The sequence below is a fragment of the Mustela nivalis genome, assembly GCF_964662115.1.
Source record: "Mustela nivalis genome assembly, chromosome: 4".
Classification (NCBI taxonomy): Eukaryota; Metazoa; Chordata; class Mammalia; order Carnivora; family Mustelidae; genus Mustela; species Mustela nivalis.
The window spans coordinates 144,999,672-145,018,383 of record NC_139023.1 but is presented as its reverse complement, the minus strand read 5'-3'; the positions used below and the strand labels follow the sequence as shown (position 1 = coordinate 145,018,383).

The window sequence follows — 18,712 nt, the reverse complement described above, 5'->3', positions numbered from 1 at the left end:
CTCCGCCCCATGGTCTGACTCCACAGGTGTTTAGAAGAGACTCTCATTCCCATTGACAGAGGGTCTATAAACACATACCAATATAGAGTGCTAATTAATGCTACGGTCTTCAGCATTTGCAAGGGACTTCTTAGATTGGAACCAGGCATGTTAGAACTTCATTAATTATGGTTTCTCCTCATTGGGAGTTTGAGACAATTCCTTGGGCTTATATTTGTCTTTGCGTTAGCTCTTCAAAGAAGAAGTTTACTAAGTAAATAAAGAACAGAAATAATATTTTAATGATAATGTTTAAACTACTGGAGAGAAGATTCCTAAGGACACTCAGGCGTTTATTTACACACTAACAATACATTATTTTCTGCCTAGTCACTACTGTCTCCTTCCTGGCTTCCCTGTTGCTGCACAGGCACTATTCCTCCCAAACTGAACGTGCTTCTTGCAAAGCTAACCAGTCTCTCAAACCACCGAACTCCTACCCACCTCTTCCTTTTCTCTTTAACGCATGCCGTTGTGAATAACACTGCCTTAGTGTGAGAACATCCCCACTGGACTCTTCTTACTGGCCACATCTCCACTGATTTAGCAATCTGCTGCCCACTAAGTCTTCCGGAATTTTCTATAAGAATCCGTGACTCTCATACCTTCAAACCTTAAGATCTTCAATTATAGCTTTAATTTCTTTATTTCCAGCATGGCACTTAGCAGAGTCCTGGAATAACTGTAGGTCCACAGTCTCTATCTGAGACCCCTGGGCTCTGATGTATTTGGGGATTCATTCTTTTCCTTATTTCAGAACTCTAATACGGTGCACAAGACATATTTTACATAACACTCCCGTGGGCCTTCATAATCAAGCACGTTGATATTTCTATAACAAAATGGATGCATTCCACCGTTGGCGGTACATATGGGCTATAAATAGTCTCCCATTAGGTTTTGCCACCAAGTCACTTATTTAAAAAATTGGGGTTGGAAGAGCTTTTTGGATTTCAGAGTTGTGGGTAAGGGACTGGAGAGCTGCAGCAGGAATGCATTGGCTACTTAGTGCTATCCAGACTTGAAAGAGATGTTTGCTTGAAAATACTTCCTATGTTCTTTTGTTAATTCAGATTGGTCTTCTCCACAACTAACCCAAATTATTGAGGCTTTTCCTTACAAAACATGTGTTCAGATTATGAGAGCTTTGTGATTATATGGCTGTCCTTGTCCTTTTGAATCGTTCTAATTTTGATTCCATTTCTAAAGCATTTTCACCTTGTTTGTTTTTTAAAAAGTCCCTTTTCAGTTGTCAGTTTTAGCAAAATATGAATATAGTCATTTTGCTTGTCCTCTGCCTGAAGGCTTTTTGAAGTATAGAGTGATTATCTCTCAGAAAAGTAGATTTACATTTCGAAAATCCCAGTTACGCTAACTTCCCACCCAAAACAAAAGTTAGCTTTTTAAGTGTGAGTTTATCTAATCTGTAATGCATCTGTCAAGCAAACCCCAGAAACCCCCCTTTAGACGCAGTTAAACACACACTGATACCGCTCTTTGAGGTCGGCTTGTAACTTGACCAATAAACCCTTCTTAAAATATAGCCAAGCCAAACATTAAGGCAGCAACGAGGGCTTGCTTATACATCACGGGATGCTGGCTGTATGGGTCACAGCACTCTGACGGCAGTTCCTAGGCAGATATTTTGATATTAGAAAGTCACAATCCATCACCTTAACAGAAGGGTGATAATTTGGGGACCAGGAAGATGGCTATTCAAAATGACACTGTGGGAAGTAAACAGTAGTTCAAAGAGCCCCTGTTTGAGAATGAAGACATCAACTAAGCAAAATTTCTTTCCACCCCTAGAACCAGGTATTATGTAATGTGTTTTTGTGTAAGCATGTTCTTTATGGTGTTTGAATAGAAAAGTCCTGCAAAGCTAAAAAGCGTGTAGGTATCCGGACTCTTTGGGGATGAGAAGAAACGGATCTGTCGTCACAAGACTAAAATGTGACAAAGAGTTGCCTTTCCCCCCACTGTTTGTCACAAACCATTTCCAGTGACCTGTGATACCCCCAAGCCAATATTTCATAAGAAGCTACTTGGCTCTTTCTGAATTGCAAAATACTCAGATCTCCAGCCAACGGTGACACCAGGCTCCTTGGGTGTGTGGAGGACACTTGGACTTTATTCTTGCAGGGGTTCCTGGCCAACAGCCTTGCCGTGAGCTTCTCCTGAACTAGTAGCCTTGGTCTCCCACACTCTCCTGGACAAGTGAGTGGGTGGAGAGGCCATGGAGAGCTTCTGACATTCTCTCATGGCTGGAACTACAGTTACAACAGCAGGAAGTTTCCCGGCTGCTGCACTGGGGTTGGTGTGGGGGTGGGGGTGAGGGAACACTGGTGAGGAGTATGGGATACAGTGCGGTGGTTCTCTCTCATCTCATAATAACTCTGAACACACGCACAGCCCTGAGGGTTGGCCATGCTGCTGATAAGGGGACAGCAAACACATCTTGCCCTCTACCCTGGAAAGGAGAAATGAAAAAGGAAGAGCGGATAATAAATTAATTATGTATTGATGCTGAGATTGCAAAAAGGCGCATTAAATGGATATATGCAGATAGTCTGATTAAGAAGAGAGGTGGAATCCGGGGGGCAAGATTATCTTAATGAGCTGTGCTGCTTCCGTGGAAACCAAAGTGGTCTTTGTAGCCACCCACACCCCACCAGGGTCACGACCTTCCCTGCTGGCGATTAGTTCTTGCCACTGCCCTCCTGCATCTTCCTGGCTGCCTGCCTGAAATACTAAAAGCGTGTAAAGCAAATTCTTTTCAGGTTATACTTCGCTATTTCAAAGAAAAGGAAATTTGCTACATGAAAGAAACATCAGCAGGTAAAGAACAATAAGTTCCTAAAAGGAAGAAGAAGCACTTTATTACGGCCTACACTTTATTTTAATAAACTTTTGCAGCTGTTTAAATTGAGTTTCTCCTCTTTTTTAAAAGCCTAGCTTCATATGAGTAACGTCTACATCTAGGCTGAAAGTAGCTGCACATTTACACATTTCAAAAAAGTCATTTTAAGCAACCAACAGCAGAAGCAAAGTCAATAATGTTTCCATACCTGGCGTTGATATTCTTCCGTGAAGCACAGATTCACTGGGTAGCAGGTCTTTTGAATTGGATGTGAATGGTGATTGTCTAAATGTATCTTCTGAAAAGAAAGGACTGGGGTGGGGGAGGGGGTGAAGTTTAGTAAATTAAAGTTATTTACATTACCCAGAGCATCTGGCCCCAAGTGCATTAAATCTACCCAAGTAGGCTAGATTTAATGCACACACACACACACATACATGTATTTACACACACACAAAAACACATGAATGCAGGATAAGGTATTTTTTTAAATGGTGTTAAGAGAATATAAGAAGATTGTGCTTAAAATGGAGAAAGAGAAAATCTATGACATCAGTCGAGCGCCATCTGTATATTCTGCTGGTTGGATTTATATTTAAGGTGACCATGTGAAACATCGTCTTTGAAACACTGTTAAACCCACAGTCAGGACAGCTGAGCCCTGAATTTTACTCTTGCTCTGTGTGTCCTGCCAGTGTGTTGCGCCCAAATGAAGACCAACGGCCCGATTCAGAATCAGAAAGGCCTATTTGAGGTTCTTCCCAGAGGGGCGAGACATTTGCCCTGGCTCACCCACTTTCTGTCACCCAAGCCATCAGGGCCAATAGCATGCATCAGAAGGACAGCAGGAGGCCTGAGTCAAGGGGCCATTGCACTGAAGGAGACAACTCACTCGTCCCCACAGAAGCTAAGACTGTGTCCTAGAAATGTCTCGGTTTGGAAGGAGCTAAGCCGGCTAACGGGGAGACCTTCATTTCCCATGAAACTGAGGCTCCTACCTGAGTGACTCTAAGTTTCCTGAGGGACTCAGCTAGAACGAGAATCAGGATGTCAGACACCCAGCCAGGGTCTTGCTCTACAACCACCGTGACTGCGAACACAAAGGCTCTGGATGTTTTCAATCAGAGGATCTTAACCCAATGGCAGCATCCGCCATCCATGCCTCTAAAGTAAACTGTACATGAGTATTGCGATCCCATGTGAGAAGACCCCCGTTATCAGTGAGGTCCGACCTGGAGAACAGAAAGCCCAATTTATTTACAACAGAGGAAATTTAACGGAGGGAACTGGTTCACAGGTGGTGGAAGGTCCACAGGGAGCAGTTATGAAGCCCAGAGCCACAAAGAACAGGAGCCACCACCACTCTGATGCTGGGGGGACAAAAGGAAGCGGTAAATGGAGCCTAAGGGCTGGGGACACCTGAGGGAGCCGGAGCCAAGGAGGAGGGAGACGCAGCTCCTGTAGGAGACAGACGGAAAGGGAGTGCTCTTCCTTAAGCCCCACCCCCATCTCCCGCCAGGACTTCTGATTGGTGGAACCATCTGAGAAGCTAGGGAGAGGTAGATTGTAGGGATCTGGTCCCGGGCAAAACTGCCCATCAGGGGAAGGAAAAGATCTGAGGGCACACAAGACTAGGACTGCCATACTGGTGTTGCTTTTCTAAACGTGCCTCCAGGCTACAGTTGCTGTCATTAAATATTAAAAGGAAATATTAAAAATAAAAATGGGAGACATATATTTATTTTAAAAAACATAATTAACTATGATTTTATAGGACTGTTAATTTTAATGCAACTTTGTGCAGCGTGCTTTTTAGTTATACCTTAAACATAAAACCATTTAAATAGGCTTAGGGAATGACCTGGCTATAGGCTAGTAGGTGAAGGGAAATGGGGAGACATTGTTTTATGCCAAAGAGCTCATCACTTGCAAGTGAAACAAAATACTAGAAAGGACAAGGCAATGCAGTACAGCGGATAATGGCGTGTGCTTAAGCAGCTCTGAGTTCAAATTCCAGCTCTATGGCGTTTGGCTGTGTGGCCTTACACATAGGACTTGGCTTCTCTGAGCCTCCGTTTCTTGTCTATAACGTCGGATGATCATAGCGTTCACAGCTCACAGAGAAGCTGTCAGCACTGAATAAGATGGTCCACAGAATATGCTTTCCCAGTGCCTGGCAAACACGAAGTGTCCAATAAATGTGAGCTACTTTTTATTTGTACCTCTGTCTAACTCAAAGAGGAGCATAAATGAACCAACTTTTCCTTACAAGTTGACTGAAAGTGTAGTTTTCTTGTATAAAGTGAATCAAGAAAAAGTCACTCTGAGTTGAAGAGCCTCTGACTTCTGGGTGATGAGGTTAATTTCCAACTCTTCCAGTAAGAAAACTGTTTATGATCAGAGGACCTTTAATGACTTAGACCATGGAGGATTGTGGGTCAAACCCAGAGTGTAAGGCTTCTTGATCCCTACCTCATTAGCTCAGGAGCTTCCAGACGAGGGGGTGGAGCTATCCTTGTGTCTGAGTGGATGGTTCACAAGGGGAACACCAGGACCTGGTCCCTGGGCACGGGATGAAGATCAGGCAATGAATGGGCCTCCATGTTACTGGGACCCTGGCTATAAAAAGCACTGGAAATCTGAGAGTTTAGGGAAGCCCATGAACTCTTTGGTCAGAAATGTGGAGACTTCCCTCTGAGAGCATCACGAATCCCAAGAGGGGCCCCCTGACGGGCATCTCAAAATATTACCTATTTTGCCATGGAGAAATGTAGGTACTTCCCTCATTCCCTCGGTCTGACAGTAGCTATCTAGTGAGTGGCTAGGACATGCCAGGCCCTGCGAACATAATGGTCGGCCTAACCGGCTATGGCTGCAAATCTCAGGGAGCACAAAGACCTGTGTGAGGACATGAAAGGGAGCTGCATGGAGACTAATGCTGTGGAGGAGAGGGTACGCGGTGACCGTGGTGTTCTAGCCTAGCCAGGAAGGCCAGCCACGGCTTTCTTGCAGAAGCTGCTACTGAGCTGAGACCTGAAGGGAGGGTGGTCGGGATCCAAGAGGCTGGGGACATGTCCCCTGCACAGCCAGACAACACAGCCAGTCTGCGGAGCTGGCAGAAGGCACACTGAGGAGGGACATGAGGCCAAAGCCTCGGGCATGCACACTGCGTGCAGGGATCATGACTTTGTCCCACCAGCAGCGGGAAGCCCTGTTGTACTTTGGGAAAGTGAGGGATGGACTAAGATTCAAGTTCCAGGAAGCTCTGGCAGGGGGCGGGGTGGTGGGGGCTTGCAGAAGACATGTCAGGTGGCCAGAGCAGTGGTCCATGTGGACATGGTGATGCTGGTGGTCAAAGGTTCAAACCAGCAATGACATGTGCAGAATGGATAACAGTGTAAGAGCTAGGGTAGGTAAAGACCACGGGTACATCTCAAACCAACCCTCAGGTTTCCAGGTGAACCAGGCCGAGGCTGCTGCACTAAACTCTGGGAAGAGCCTCCTAGGTTTTGCTAAGACATGGAAGAGGGTGAGCTCTGCACCCCACATGTTCTCTGGGACAGTGCAGATTTCCAGTGATGGGAGGAGAAAAGCCCTATTACCACCAAGCCACTCAGAAGAAATTGAGTTGAAAGGGAGACAATCACTGAGGGCAACAGCATTCCAAATAATCTTCTACCCCGGATGCAGCTTTATTCTGCATAGAACAGAAAAGGTTTCTTGTGAGGGACAAGGAGTCACACTGAATACTAAAAAGGCACAAAAGGGCAAACAATGTTACGGGACAAGGAATCAATGAAGACACCTTCACAAATCAAGGCTGCCTAAGTGAGGTCTTATCCAGAAAGAGACGATATTAAGGTTAACAACAGAGAGCATGACTCTCGGGCCACGTGCATAGCTGCAATGCTCTGCCCTTGTCTGCATTCATTCCGGGGGAGTGCCGTGGTTTGGCACACCGTTTTGCATCTGAAAGATCAGAGTCTGAATTCCATACTGGCCATTTAATAGTTAAGTGCCTTCTGGTCAAGTTGACAACCTCTCTAGCCTCAGGTTCATCACTGGAAAAAGCTTTAAATATGCCTTCTTTCTAAGGGTGCTGTAAGGGTTAAGGAAGGTGTTTCCGGGTCAAGTTCTTAGCACCTAGTACTTGCTCAATAAAATGTAGCAACTGCTGCATATATTGCTACTAAGTATCTGGCACTGTTCTAAAGTACTCTGTGTACTTCAAGGGCACTTAATCCTCACAAGAGCCCTGCTACCATTATTATTATCCCTATTTTAGGGATGAAGAGATGCAAGCACAGAGAAGTGAGGTGATTGCCCATGCCCATGAACTGAGCCCCTGAGCCCAGATTTGAATACAGGCAGGTTGGCATCATGGTCTGCACCCTTACCCACTAAGCTATGCTGCCTTTCCTGTGATCCCTTAACATCCAGGCAGCTCATGGACAGTAGAGACCACAGATAGTCCTTGCAAACAGAGAAAGAAGAAGGAGGGCTGAAGGGGGGATCTGGCAGCCATTTCAAAATTATTTAGTCTTTACGTCCCTGTAGAAGATATGCCCCAATTTTCTAAAACTTCTGCAACCCTGAGGTCAGTCTGCAATCCCAAACATTCCCCACTGCCCACATCCACTGCTTTTGAGAGCAATCTCCTCCCCGTTATGAAGCTTAAATGAAGAGGTCAGAGTAACGAGAAGCCTCTATTTCAGCACAGATACGAAACTCCTGGTGGCACTATGGCTACACAGCCATATTAATGTCTATTAATCTCGCAGCCACCTAGATTGGCATCTATGTTCAGGAAGTGGAGGAGAGATAACCAAACTTGGGAGTATGCCCTACATAGCAGGTGCTTGCTCTTAATGGGATTAGATCTCCAATGACATTGGTCATCTTCAACTCTGCCCATGTTCTGAAGACAGAAGACACTGCACTTGCAATTTTGCGCCAGGCGATGTGATTTTCAGGGTGCCCAGATGGTATTCCTTAAGCTCCTTGTCTTCTCTCATGCCTCATGCGTCTGTGAAGTGCAGAACCCACCGCTCTTAGCAGAAGCAGCCCAGGTCTGCAATGGACAAAGCCGGCACTGCGTTCACGTGGCAGGGTTGGACAGTGGTGGGAGAAGTGGGTGGAGAGGCGAGCTCCAGGACATGGCCGGCACAGAACAAACCCGGTCTGCCTCTCCTCAGGGAGAACAAGAACGGAAATACAGACTTTCTGATAATGCTCGACTTCAAAGCACATTGGTTGCTGTCCTCCAACTAGTCACTTAGTCAGTTCCCAGTTCCTCCAGAAATGCAGCCAGCTTGTGACTGCTGCATGGCTCTCGCTTCCTGACTCCCCAGCTGCCTAAATTTTAGTCATTTCACTCTGAAAAAGCCTCTCCAACAGAGAGTGAGCTGAAGAAGAGGAAAAAGGGAAAAACTGTCTCAAAGTGATTTATTTCCGGTTAACATTTGTGGTAAAAAAGTAGCTAACGGAGAGGGGGTCACCTGTCCTCATCGAACAAAATCCCCACCTGCAACAGTATATCGCCTTTGGCCCCAGACAAAGACCCCAGAACCTTAGTTCATGCACATAAATGTTCAGAAGCAGCATCTGGATGCCGCCTGTGTAGACTCCCCCATTACTTTTCTTGCCTTTTGCTGCTTATAAAAGACAAAAAGTTTATCTATTCAAGTCTCTTTTCTGGATGTAAGTGCAATGGACCTTGAATGCATATTTTCATTTTTCTCTTGCAGAAAATCTAAGGGTTACAATACGGGGGAGCACCGCTGTCACTGTGGCTGGACGATTCCAGGCATCAGACCGCATGAATCGTAGGGTCAACAGCATGAGGCTGGGAGAGGAAAGATTTACAATAAATAATAAAACAGTTCGTAAAAGATTATGGCTGTAAATAGTGATACATTTTGCTAAGTGCCGATTGTGGCACAAATATTTCCACCTTTAACATCTGAGTGCCAACTGGGAGCTGTGTTTCATGCAGAACAGAAGTCCATCAACTTAAAAACCACCCCTCCCTGTGCACCAGCATTGAAACCAACACGTTACAGGAATTATCGTGTTGATGACAATAGCAAAATAAAACAAGAAGGAAAAGGGAAAGCAGAAAATGGATACAGTATAGAAGAGAAAGTTGGGAAAAGTACTGTATTTTTTTTAAGATTTTATTTATTTATTTGAGAAAGATAGTGAGAGAGAGCACGAGTCAGGGGGGCAGATGGAGAGGGAGAAGCAGACTCCCCGCTGAGCAGAGAGCCCGATTTTTGTCAGGGGGGGAAGGTAAATCCCAGGACTCTGAGATCATGACCTGAGCTGAAGGCAGACGTTTAACCAACTCAGCCACCCAGGTGCCCCAGGAAAAAGTGCTATAAATAATGACACAATTATTTCAAAGGAGCAATGGAAAGCAAATATGTATTTTTTCCCCCTTCTAAAAGACAATTATAACGCTTAGGACTGAACTTGGGAATGACCAGGAGAAAAGAAAGATTAAACAAGGGAAAGAGACTGCTCTGTAGTGAGTTTTCACTCAGAACCCGTAAGGATCTATATACTTCAGGGTAGAATGAAATTCTATTAGTGTAACAGTTTCAGACATACCATGCGGAAGTGATACTCTGACTTCATTTGCACATGTACAAACTTTTTCCTTAATGAATAAAAAACCTGGTGTATTTTCAAGTTAAAGTACTTGATGGGCTATTCAGCTATGTCTCATGCAACATACGAGGGCCTCAGGATTTACGTCCAAAAGAATCTGGGTTAAGTTGTGTTCTGTTTTGTTTTGTTTTGTTTTAAGGAAATTTTAAGAATAAGTGATCTGACTCAGATATTTCTGAGAAGCTACATATTGTGAAAGGTTTTGTGGGGCTCAACGTCTTCTCTCTCTAGCGGCTACCCACTCCCCAGCAGACCCTAGTCCCTGGGCCACCTCACCAGATGGCCTTGTTTTCACGGCTTGCCTCTTCTCTACAGCCCCAGCTATTAATTCAAGTCAGTAAAATAGGAGTTTTCTGTACGGATATATCCTGTTTTGTTTTATTTTTAAATATTTTATTTATTTATTTAACAGAGAGAAAGAGAGAGAGAGAGAGAGAGAGAGATCACAAGTAGGCAGAGAGGCAGGCAGAGAGAGGGGGAAGCAGGCTCCCTGCTGAGCAAAGAGCCCAATGTGGGGCTCCATCCCAGGACCCTGAGATCATGACCTGAGCTGAAGGCAGAGGTTTAACCCACTGAGCCACCCAGGTGTACCATACCCTGGTATTTTTAAGACTCAAATTCCATATATTAATCTAAAACCACTGAAATGGTCTTTTTAAAACTCTGACCTCTGAATCACTTCAACCTTGAGACACACCTCAAGAGTGACAAACAGTATTAAATCTTGAAGTGAGCAGGAGACACTGGCTGTAAAAACAATCTTGCATGTCTCCAGAAGCCTCCAGAAAGACAGGCAAGAGAACAAAGTGATTCCAAGTATAAATCTTACTCTCATTCAAGGACTTTCTGTCTGTGTGGAATATATATGTGACAGATTGAAATGGATACAGGTAACTTCCACATGGTATCTCCCTGCAATATGTGACAGATTGAAATGGATACAGGTAACTTCCACATGGTATCTCCCTGCATAGATAATGACACGAAAGGAAATGACAACAAACTGGAAATGTTTTCTTTGAACAAAACCTAGATCTGGCTAACAAAAACAGAAGACCGCCCTTGTGGAAGAACGAAAAACATTGTTGTTTTTTTTTTTAAAGCTTTTCCCACATATTAAATATAAAAGATGGGATTATTCGAAGATATAGAATAGGGGTACTAGTCAGATTAGCTTGTACTATCTTCTCAACATTTCCTCAAGTACTTTAAGGTCAGAAGAAACTTTCTGAGAAGCTGAAGTAGGTTGTGTGAAAATATGCCCACAACTGAACAACAAAACATCACCACACTTTCTTTTTGATTTTTCAGTTTTTATAAAAGGTCAGTAACATTATTTCATTTGCAACTTGATTTTCATACTTACTGCAAGAATTTTTAGGAAGTACTTATTTTTTTATCTCAAATACCACTGGCCTTGATTAATTTCTTTGCTAATAATTTATAATGAATAATAGATGCTTAATATATTTTTATATATTTGCATATCTATGTGTTTTATAACATTTATAATGATTGTATTTGAAATACATTAAATCCCCAGTTCTACAGATCTCTGTAGAAAAATTTTTAGTACTGGGCTACCTGGGTGGCTCAGTCAGTTAAGCATCGGTCTTCTACTCAAGTCACGATCCCAGGGTTCTAGGATCGAGCCCCGTGTCGGGCTCCCTGCACTTAGAGGGGAGCCTGCTTCTCCCTCTTCCTCTGCCCCTCTCCCCTACTTATGCTCTTTTTCTCAAATAGATAAATAAAATCTTGAAGTAAAAAAAAAATTAAAACACTTTTTTTTTTAGAAGATTTTTTTTAGTACTTTACAAAACCCTAGCTAGGTCATTTTGCTACAGTATAACAATTGCTCTGTCACCTTGGACTGTATGTGGTCCTCCCAACTTCCAGCTTGGGCCCTCAATTTCATTTTGGTTGGGAGATTAGCTGCTGCTTCTGACATGGGCCCAGATATTAACATTTTAGGTATAGCAGTCGGTGCCAATTTTCCTAGGAAGTTCTAGCAGTCTGTTAAAAAGGTAATCATCTATAATGAAAGAAAACCATTTTAATGGCGTTCGCCAACACTGCCCTTCTCTTTGCAACGCCATAGAAATATGGACCCCCTATTCTTAAATGATTTTAATGCATTTATTTTAATAAAAGAATTTGAACATGGGGGTGGGGACGAGTGCTCAGGACTAAAACTCATTGCAAGCCTTTGACCCGAAGACAACTGTGGCCATCCAAAACAGCAAGTTCCCTACTCAGGCTTGAGAGGGACATAATAGAGGAGAACACCTACAACCCCCGTGGGAAGGCTTCAAAACCTGGCTGTTGATCATGTTGGATGCACACATTTTCAGAGAAAGGAGGACTGTACTGAATAAAACGTGAATTAATCACTACACACTGGCAGACTTCAGCCAGGACGTTTATCTACAAATTGAGGCTGGCACGACAGACTCAGTGGGTTTCTAAATGGGGCTTGTGGGCAGATGGAGAGCCAAGGTCATTCGACTACTCATATGGGCACCAGATTTTCATCTTTAATTTTCAGAGTTGACAAGAAAGCTAAGTTGTGTCTCCTCCTCCTCGTCCATTGATATGACCGCACACTTGGCTGGTGCCGATCAAACAGAATTTTCTCAGCAATTAAAAACACTCAAATGTGTTGTTGATTCTGTACGATGTACAATGGCATTGTGGAAAATATTCTTATTTCTTAGAGGTATACATCAAAGAATCTGAGAATGAATGTTATGATGTCTAGGGTGTGATTTAAATATGTATTTTCAAATATTTGAGAGAGTGAGAGAGCACAAGCAGGGGGAGCAGCAGAGGGAGAGGAAGAAGCAGGACCCCCGTTGAGCAGCAAGTCCCATGGAGGACTAGATCCTAGGACCCTGGGATCATGACCCGAGCTGAAGGCAGATGCTTAACTATCTGAGCCACCCAGGCACCCTGGGATGAGACTTAAATTGGAGGGAAGAAAAGGTTCATGAAGTAAAGTGTGGCAAATGTTTTCTCAGTGGGTGATGGGAATGTGGTGGTTTATTTCATTATTCTTTCTGCTCTGTTTTGAAATTTTTGATAATAAAAAAAATCAATAACAACAATCAAAGGAAAATTCCAACCCAGACAAACCATCAAAGAGAAGAATAAATGGCAATAAAAGAAAATATACAAAAGAACAAACACAAATGCCTCCCTGTGAACAAAATGCTTGACAGCACTAAGAATCAATAAATAAAAAGACTGTAACTATAAAATAGAATTTATAACCTCCAATCGGTGAAAAAAAATTTAAATGATAAAGCCTAAGACCTTTAAAATATTTTCTCTCTCTACCTCTTCTTAGCTTCTGGTAGAATTACAGATTCAACTTTTTTGAAAGTCCATTAGACAAATCATGCAAAAGCCTGAAAACTGAATGCTTTTTTGAAATCCATTTACCCCCAGTTTGTTTATATTAGCAACAGCTTAGGAAAACCAAACCAAACCAAACTCTTGATATCCAATAACAGGGGACTGATTCAATACATTATGACATGTGCAAACACTGAATACTATGTAAACATTAAAAGAATAATACTGAGTTATGTTTACTGGTACGGAAAAAGTTCTTAAGATATTGCTAGGTGAAAAGAGAAGTCTGCAAAACGGTATATACAGCTGGATCCAGTTTTTACAGGAAAGTATACGTATACAAACAGACAGAGATTCAGCCAGGAGCTACACTACCAACTTAGCCGAGGCGGTCTCTATGTAGCAGCATTGATTATAAATGATTATTTTTTCTTCTTTATGTTTTCCTCCAATAAAAGTTCTTTTTAAAACTTAAAAAAAGACTCAGTTTTACAGTGTAGGATTCTTCATTGTTAAAGAGACTCTTAGTTTTTTTAAAGAGTAAGCCGAGGGACGATATAATGGAAGGCAGTGTTAAGACCCAGGTGGGCACAACTGTCTGTAAATCAGGATTCCACCAGGATCAGGCAACTTTAGGTGGAGGAAGGCCAAAAGCTATAGAAGGGAGAGGCCGTTGAAAATATCAGAGAACATCAGAGCATCTTACGAAGAAATATATATTGGTAATGTCTTTTAAATTTTCTTCTTTCAACAGCACAAATGCCTTCTATTTCGGGTTGTCTCAGAAGCAGGCCAGTCTGTATAAGCTAACACCAAGTTTTCAAGGAACAATTCCTGCTGCTGTAGCTCGAGCATTCATCCACTGTGGGGCCATGAAACTTCTCAGGACAAGGAGCACAATGCCAGGCCTTGTGGAGGGCTGCTGCGGCGGTGAGGCCAGACCCAGGGAGCCGGAGCCAACCGCAGACCACGGAAGTGAACCTGCACGTCCGGATCCACGAAATGTCAGCTTGTGAGGGACCTGGATCTCCCACGGGACTCGGACTTTAAGCATAAACAAGGACAACAGGCTTTCTGCTCAGGTGAGCCAAGAACAGATGAACTCAGTCTTCCCTGCACTGATCTAAGACTCTGTCCTATGGAAGCTGTGAGTAACGCTGGTGAAATGTGGATGCTCTCTGGTCTGCATCACCCAAGAGGGCTTTTTAGCCCTCAATAGAGGCCAACCCTTCTATATCTGATATGCTCCTAGTGACAACCACGGAGACACTCTTGCGAGAAAATCCCAGATAGGAAGACCAGGACTGGGCTAGCACTGGGCTAGCACCTAAACCACATATACCTTTTGGTCATGTCACCCCTGCATAACCTTTCAAAGGTGGCTAAGGGAGAGAGCTGGATGTCTACTTAGAAAGCCTGACATAATTAAACTTTATCCCTGGTTATTCTGAGTTACACAAAAAAGATGGACCACTGGTGTAAGTTGCCAGAAGGAAAGGCAGCAGAGCTTGTGGGAAATGAAGAAGAGGGACAGCCCTCTTTTAGATCCTCAAAGAGAGATTTAAACTTGTCTCTTTACAATAACACAATACCAAATGGTTCTGGAAGCATATTGTTTCAACTGTAACAGTTCAATATAGGCATCACAGATGGAAAGAAAAATGGCAGGGGTGATACAGGACAAATACAGTGCAGGAATAAAAAGTACTGAGAAAGGTCTGATGAAATAAAAAGGAAAAAAACCCAAGTGGCAGCAATGGACAAAATAATTTCAGGCTATATGTAAAACAATCTATTGTTTTCAAGGATGACTTTAATTTCTTTGAAAACTCAAAGATAATTTCAAAAGGATGTATTGCCAATGAAAAGACAGTCAACCTTTGTGCCAGAGCAGCTGTGGACAGTGGTTCAGGTTGCGCATTGCACAACCTGCTTAATCACAGGGGGATGCTTAATCACAAGTATCAAAATGTATGTATTTATTGTGACAGTATTCCAGTAGATGGCAGTGTCTTGAGGAAAAGTGTCAAAGTTTGCAGGGGCACCATATGGCCCTCCAAGAGCCTTGACTTCACCAAAAAAACATCGAATGTCTTAACTGAAGGAACTTCATGAAATTAGTAGCAAATTCCATTTTTTTAGAAATGGAATCTCAATGCATTTAATTTTAAAGTCCTTAAATTTAAAGGGTAATGAAAAAATGTGGAGACCTTCTCAAAAATCACCAATTTCATGTGCTCTCTTTCTTGTTTATTTTCTTAATTGCTTTTGTCTAACCCAATGTTCTTTGTAAGTAATGTTTTACTTTTTAAGGTAATAGAGCATTATTCTCTTTGGCCTTCCAAAAAAATGAAAAGAGGAAATTGTACAAATTGATGATTTTCCAAATGTGTGCAACTTCTATTACTGAATCGTAAATATTTAAGGACATGCATCCAAATGACCACATAGAAAAATTCTATATTGGACACTTCCAAGTGCATATGTCTTTTAATGAGCACTGTAAGTGCCATTATCTAAATCATAATGAAGAGTCCACATTCCAAGTTCTGAAGATTGAGCAAATTAAATGTTGGTTGGCATGGCGTGATACAAGTCTACCTTTCTCCGATTTTCCCACTTCTGCATTTTGTCTTGTAATGGGGAAAAGGACAATTTGGGTAAACACTTCCTTACGTTTGGAATAAAGCAAGCCAGGTGTGAGAAGTTTTTCTTAGGGCCTGCAATCTTATATCCCCATGGACACTGAATTATTAATGGGTAAAAGAGAGAACAAATAACCAAGAGAGGGTTCTTGGCAGCCATTGTTTGACGTTCATGGTGTTACACAACATTGAGCATGTCCAATTCACCTGCCAGGAGCTATCTGATTCTTACTCTAGGGTTCCATTTTCCTATTTCGATCTTATCCAGCATCTGGCGGGGTGATGGTCCATGTCAGAAGATGTAGATCTTCTTTTTATTCCATTAAACTTTGGGATCTGGTTATGATATCATGCCTCATATATTTTCATCAACAAATGATCATATTAGCTGGTTATCTATTCCCTGCAGAATCTAGGCGTGTGCTAGGAAAGGAAATAAAAAATCAGGATTTTATTAGTCTCTTAAGTGTTCAGTCCTTCTGTTCTCCTGGGTCTGGCTGGACTGTCTCCTCATCTCATTTATCAGGTAGAATGGCATTAAGAATGCTCCGTCCACACACTATCTCAAAGGAGATGCACAGCCTTCTTAACACTTAGATTGAATTTGCTAGACTCTGAGGTTAAACAGGCAAAAGAACTGCTGTTTTAGCATTTATAGTGAAGTTCCAACTAAATGACTGATTCAGTGGAGGTGCTACTAGGAGGGCACAAACAAGGGTGGAGGGGTTAAGGTCAAGGCATTGGTGAGCAGGACCACATGACCCAATCATTTCAGCTGGTAAGTAGATTGATTTCTCTACCTGGCTACACGGTGCACTCCGGTAGACTGTTTTCCTCCTTTACTTTTGGGAAGATGATACTAATTTAAGCAGCTGGGTCTCAGTTCTTCGGGTGAAAGAAAAAGCACTCTCAAACACGTTCTTAAAATGATGTCTGGGATTTGCTTTAAAATAATTCAGGGGGAGGGGAACGAAAGGAGGAGACCTTTCAACAAGGGTCACGAGATGATCATTGTTCAGACTGAGTGATGGGTACTTTCTCTACTTTTGTATATGTTTGAAATTTTCCACTGAAAGAGTTTTTTTTTTTTTTTAAACGAGGTAGAGAGCCAATGACCCAGAAACTTGCTAGTTCCCCATTTCAACCTTTAGCCTCACCCAAACTTTTTTTTTTTAATTGCTAACAAGGAATGCTGTCTAACATCATTTTCTCTCTCCCTATCTGTCCATCTTATAATAGAGATATTAACAAACAGCAGAAAGGCCAGTGGAAAGGATCTGATGAGGAGGGAGGCACAACTATCAGCCCGTATGGGATATGGTGGGATATGATGGATGGTGGGCTAGACACACATTCCCAAGCTTCATGCTCTCTTGGTGCCCAGGCATGGAAATCCACACCCCATGTCTTCTCTCCTTGGTTAAGCACATAGTGGAATGCCAAGCTACCGTGTTTCTTCCTAGGCTGCTACACTTTTCCTTAGTTCTTGTGGTTGGAATGAGAGTCAAGACCAAAAAATGACAAACAACTGTGGAGAAAGTTGTGGGTTTATATGACAGGGAAAGAGAATCAGCTGCCTTCTTCCAGGACTGCACATCTCTTCTCTGCTCTTGGCGCCCTGGACATCCAAACTCTAGGACCAGGAGGCCCTAGAGGTAGCTCAGGAGGAGCTCAGGTACCCCCTGGCATCTGGAAGAGCCTGACCCTCTGTACAGTGCTACGGTCAACGTACCAAGGCCTGCCCTTCAGAATTAAACTATTTTCAGTGTACCCAGCAACTCTCAAACATGGCAGATTCTGAACTTGACTGCAATCATGAGCCACTGTTCTGGACAGCCAGATTCTTCTGGACCCAGAAGAAGATCCCACTAAGTACCTAAAGATCCAGAGATAAGGAAATGTGGAGGCTTGATGTCATTCTTTTTGAAAAGTATTGCAAATCCTACCTTAAAAAGTAACCCCCATGAGCTGACCTTAGGCGTACAGAATAAGAGTTCCTTCTAAAACAGAAATCGAGTAAGAGAGGGAGCTGGCATTTTTCCCCCTGTCCCTGCCATCAGTTAATTGAGGTTAAGGAGGATTTCTTGGCACAAAGACACTTGATTCTATTCTGCCCCAAGTAATGAGGTGAGAAGGTAAAAAAGAGATCTGTTTGAGGAGAGTCTAATTGAACAGGTTCCTACTCAAAGGAATAAAAACACACCAAGGATTCTATAAAAGGAGAATAAACCCAGAATTCTGTAACACTGCTTGATGAACGCTTACCATGTTGGGGGCTCTCGGCAAGCACCTCTTCCTCTGCTTTGGGCAAAAGATCTGATTTGGATTTCTTCTTACTCATACTCTCCCAGCAAGAGAAGAATTTAAAGATTGCCTCATTTTTGCCAAATGGCTAAAAAAAATTCTCTTCTATCCTATAATTATGCTCTAGCTCTAGCCAAGGCAATTTAGGCTGTGAGATGCATTTCACTCATTTGGGGCTAGTTCAAACCTCCTCTTAGTCTTCCCAGAGAACACCTGAAAAGCATAAAATAACATGCCTTTGCAGCATACCTTTCTGTTATGTACATATTATGATGTGATCTTAAAGATCTAGCAGAAAGCCTACAGTGGGCTGGCGGGTCCTGCCTAGAGCTCCTATACTTCATTACTGAGCTCCCCACGAGAGAGAGCAAGCGATTGAGCGAGCAAGTGGCTGGCCGTGCTGGCTGTGAACGGCGAGGGGGAACTGCCTTCACCCTTGGAGCCTCTGCAATGAGGAGGTTCCACATCCCCTGCTGGAGGTGACCCGAAGCTAGGGAACAGCACAGAGGTCCAAAGAGATGGCCCCCTTGCCTCCAGGCAGGCTTTACCCTGTGGTGCAATTCATGCTCCAGAATTCTCTGTGGGATCAAGCTAAAGCTGGAACCCAGCAAAAACTACACCCTTGCTCCACGATGTCCCCTTCCCTCTCCTGCCACCTTCATTTCCCAGCAGGGTCCTCTGAGAGCAGTCCCTCAATAGAGTCCCTTCCCGGGAATCCTTGTCTCGGGCTCAGCTTCTAAGGAACCTGACCCGTGACACTTCAACAAACCTATGGAAGCAATTAAAAGGATCATTGGTTATTTTTAGTCTGCTGTCTTTCATTGTTTTCCAATCAGGA

The 18,712-nt window shown here is 43.1% G+C and overlaps 1 protein-coding gene across 10 annotated transcripts in view; it reads right to left on the bottom strand.

The window, feature by feature from the left end:
• ZNF827 (zinc finger protein 827) overlaps positions 1–18,712 on the bottom strand; it is a 168,404-nt gene that overhangs the window by 55,118 nt on the left and 94,574 nt on the right. For all 10 annotated transcript variants that reach the window (XR_014311049.1, XM_082728252.1, XM_082728246.1 and 7 more), the window contains exon 8: positions 3,108–3,211. Coding sequence is in view for 9 of the 10 variants with exons in the window: in XM_082728252.1 (XP_082584378.1) it covers positions 3,108–3,211 (104 nt within the window). In the remaining variant the exon portion in view is untranslated. The remainder of the gene's footprint in view (positions 1–3,107; positions 3,212–18,712) is intronic.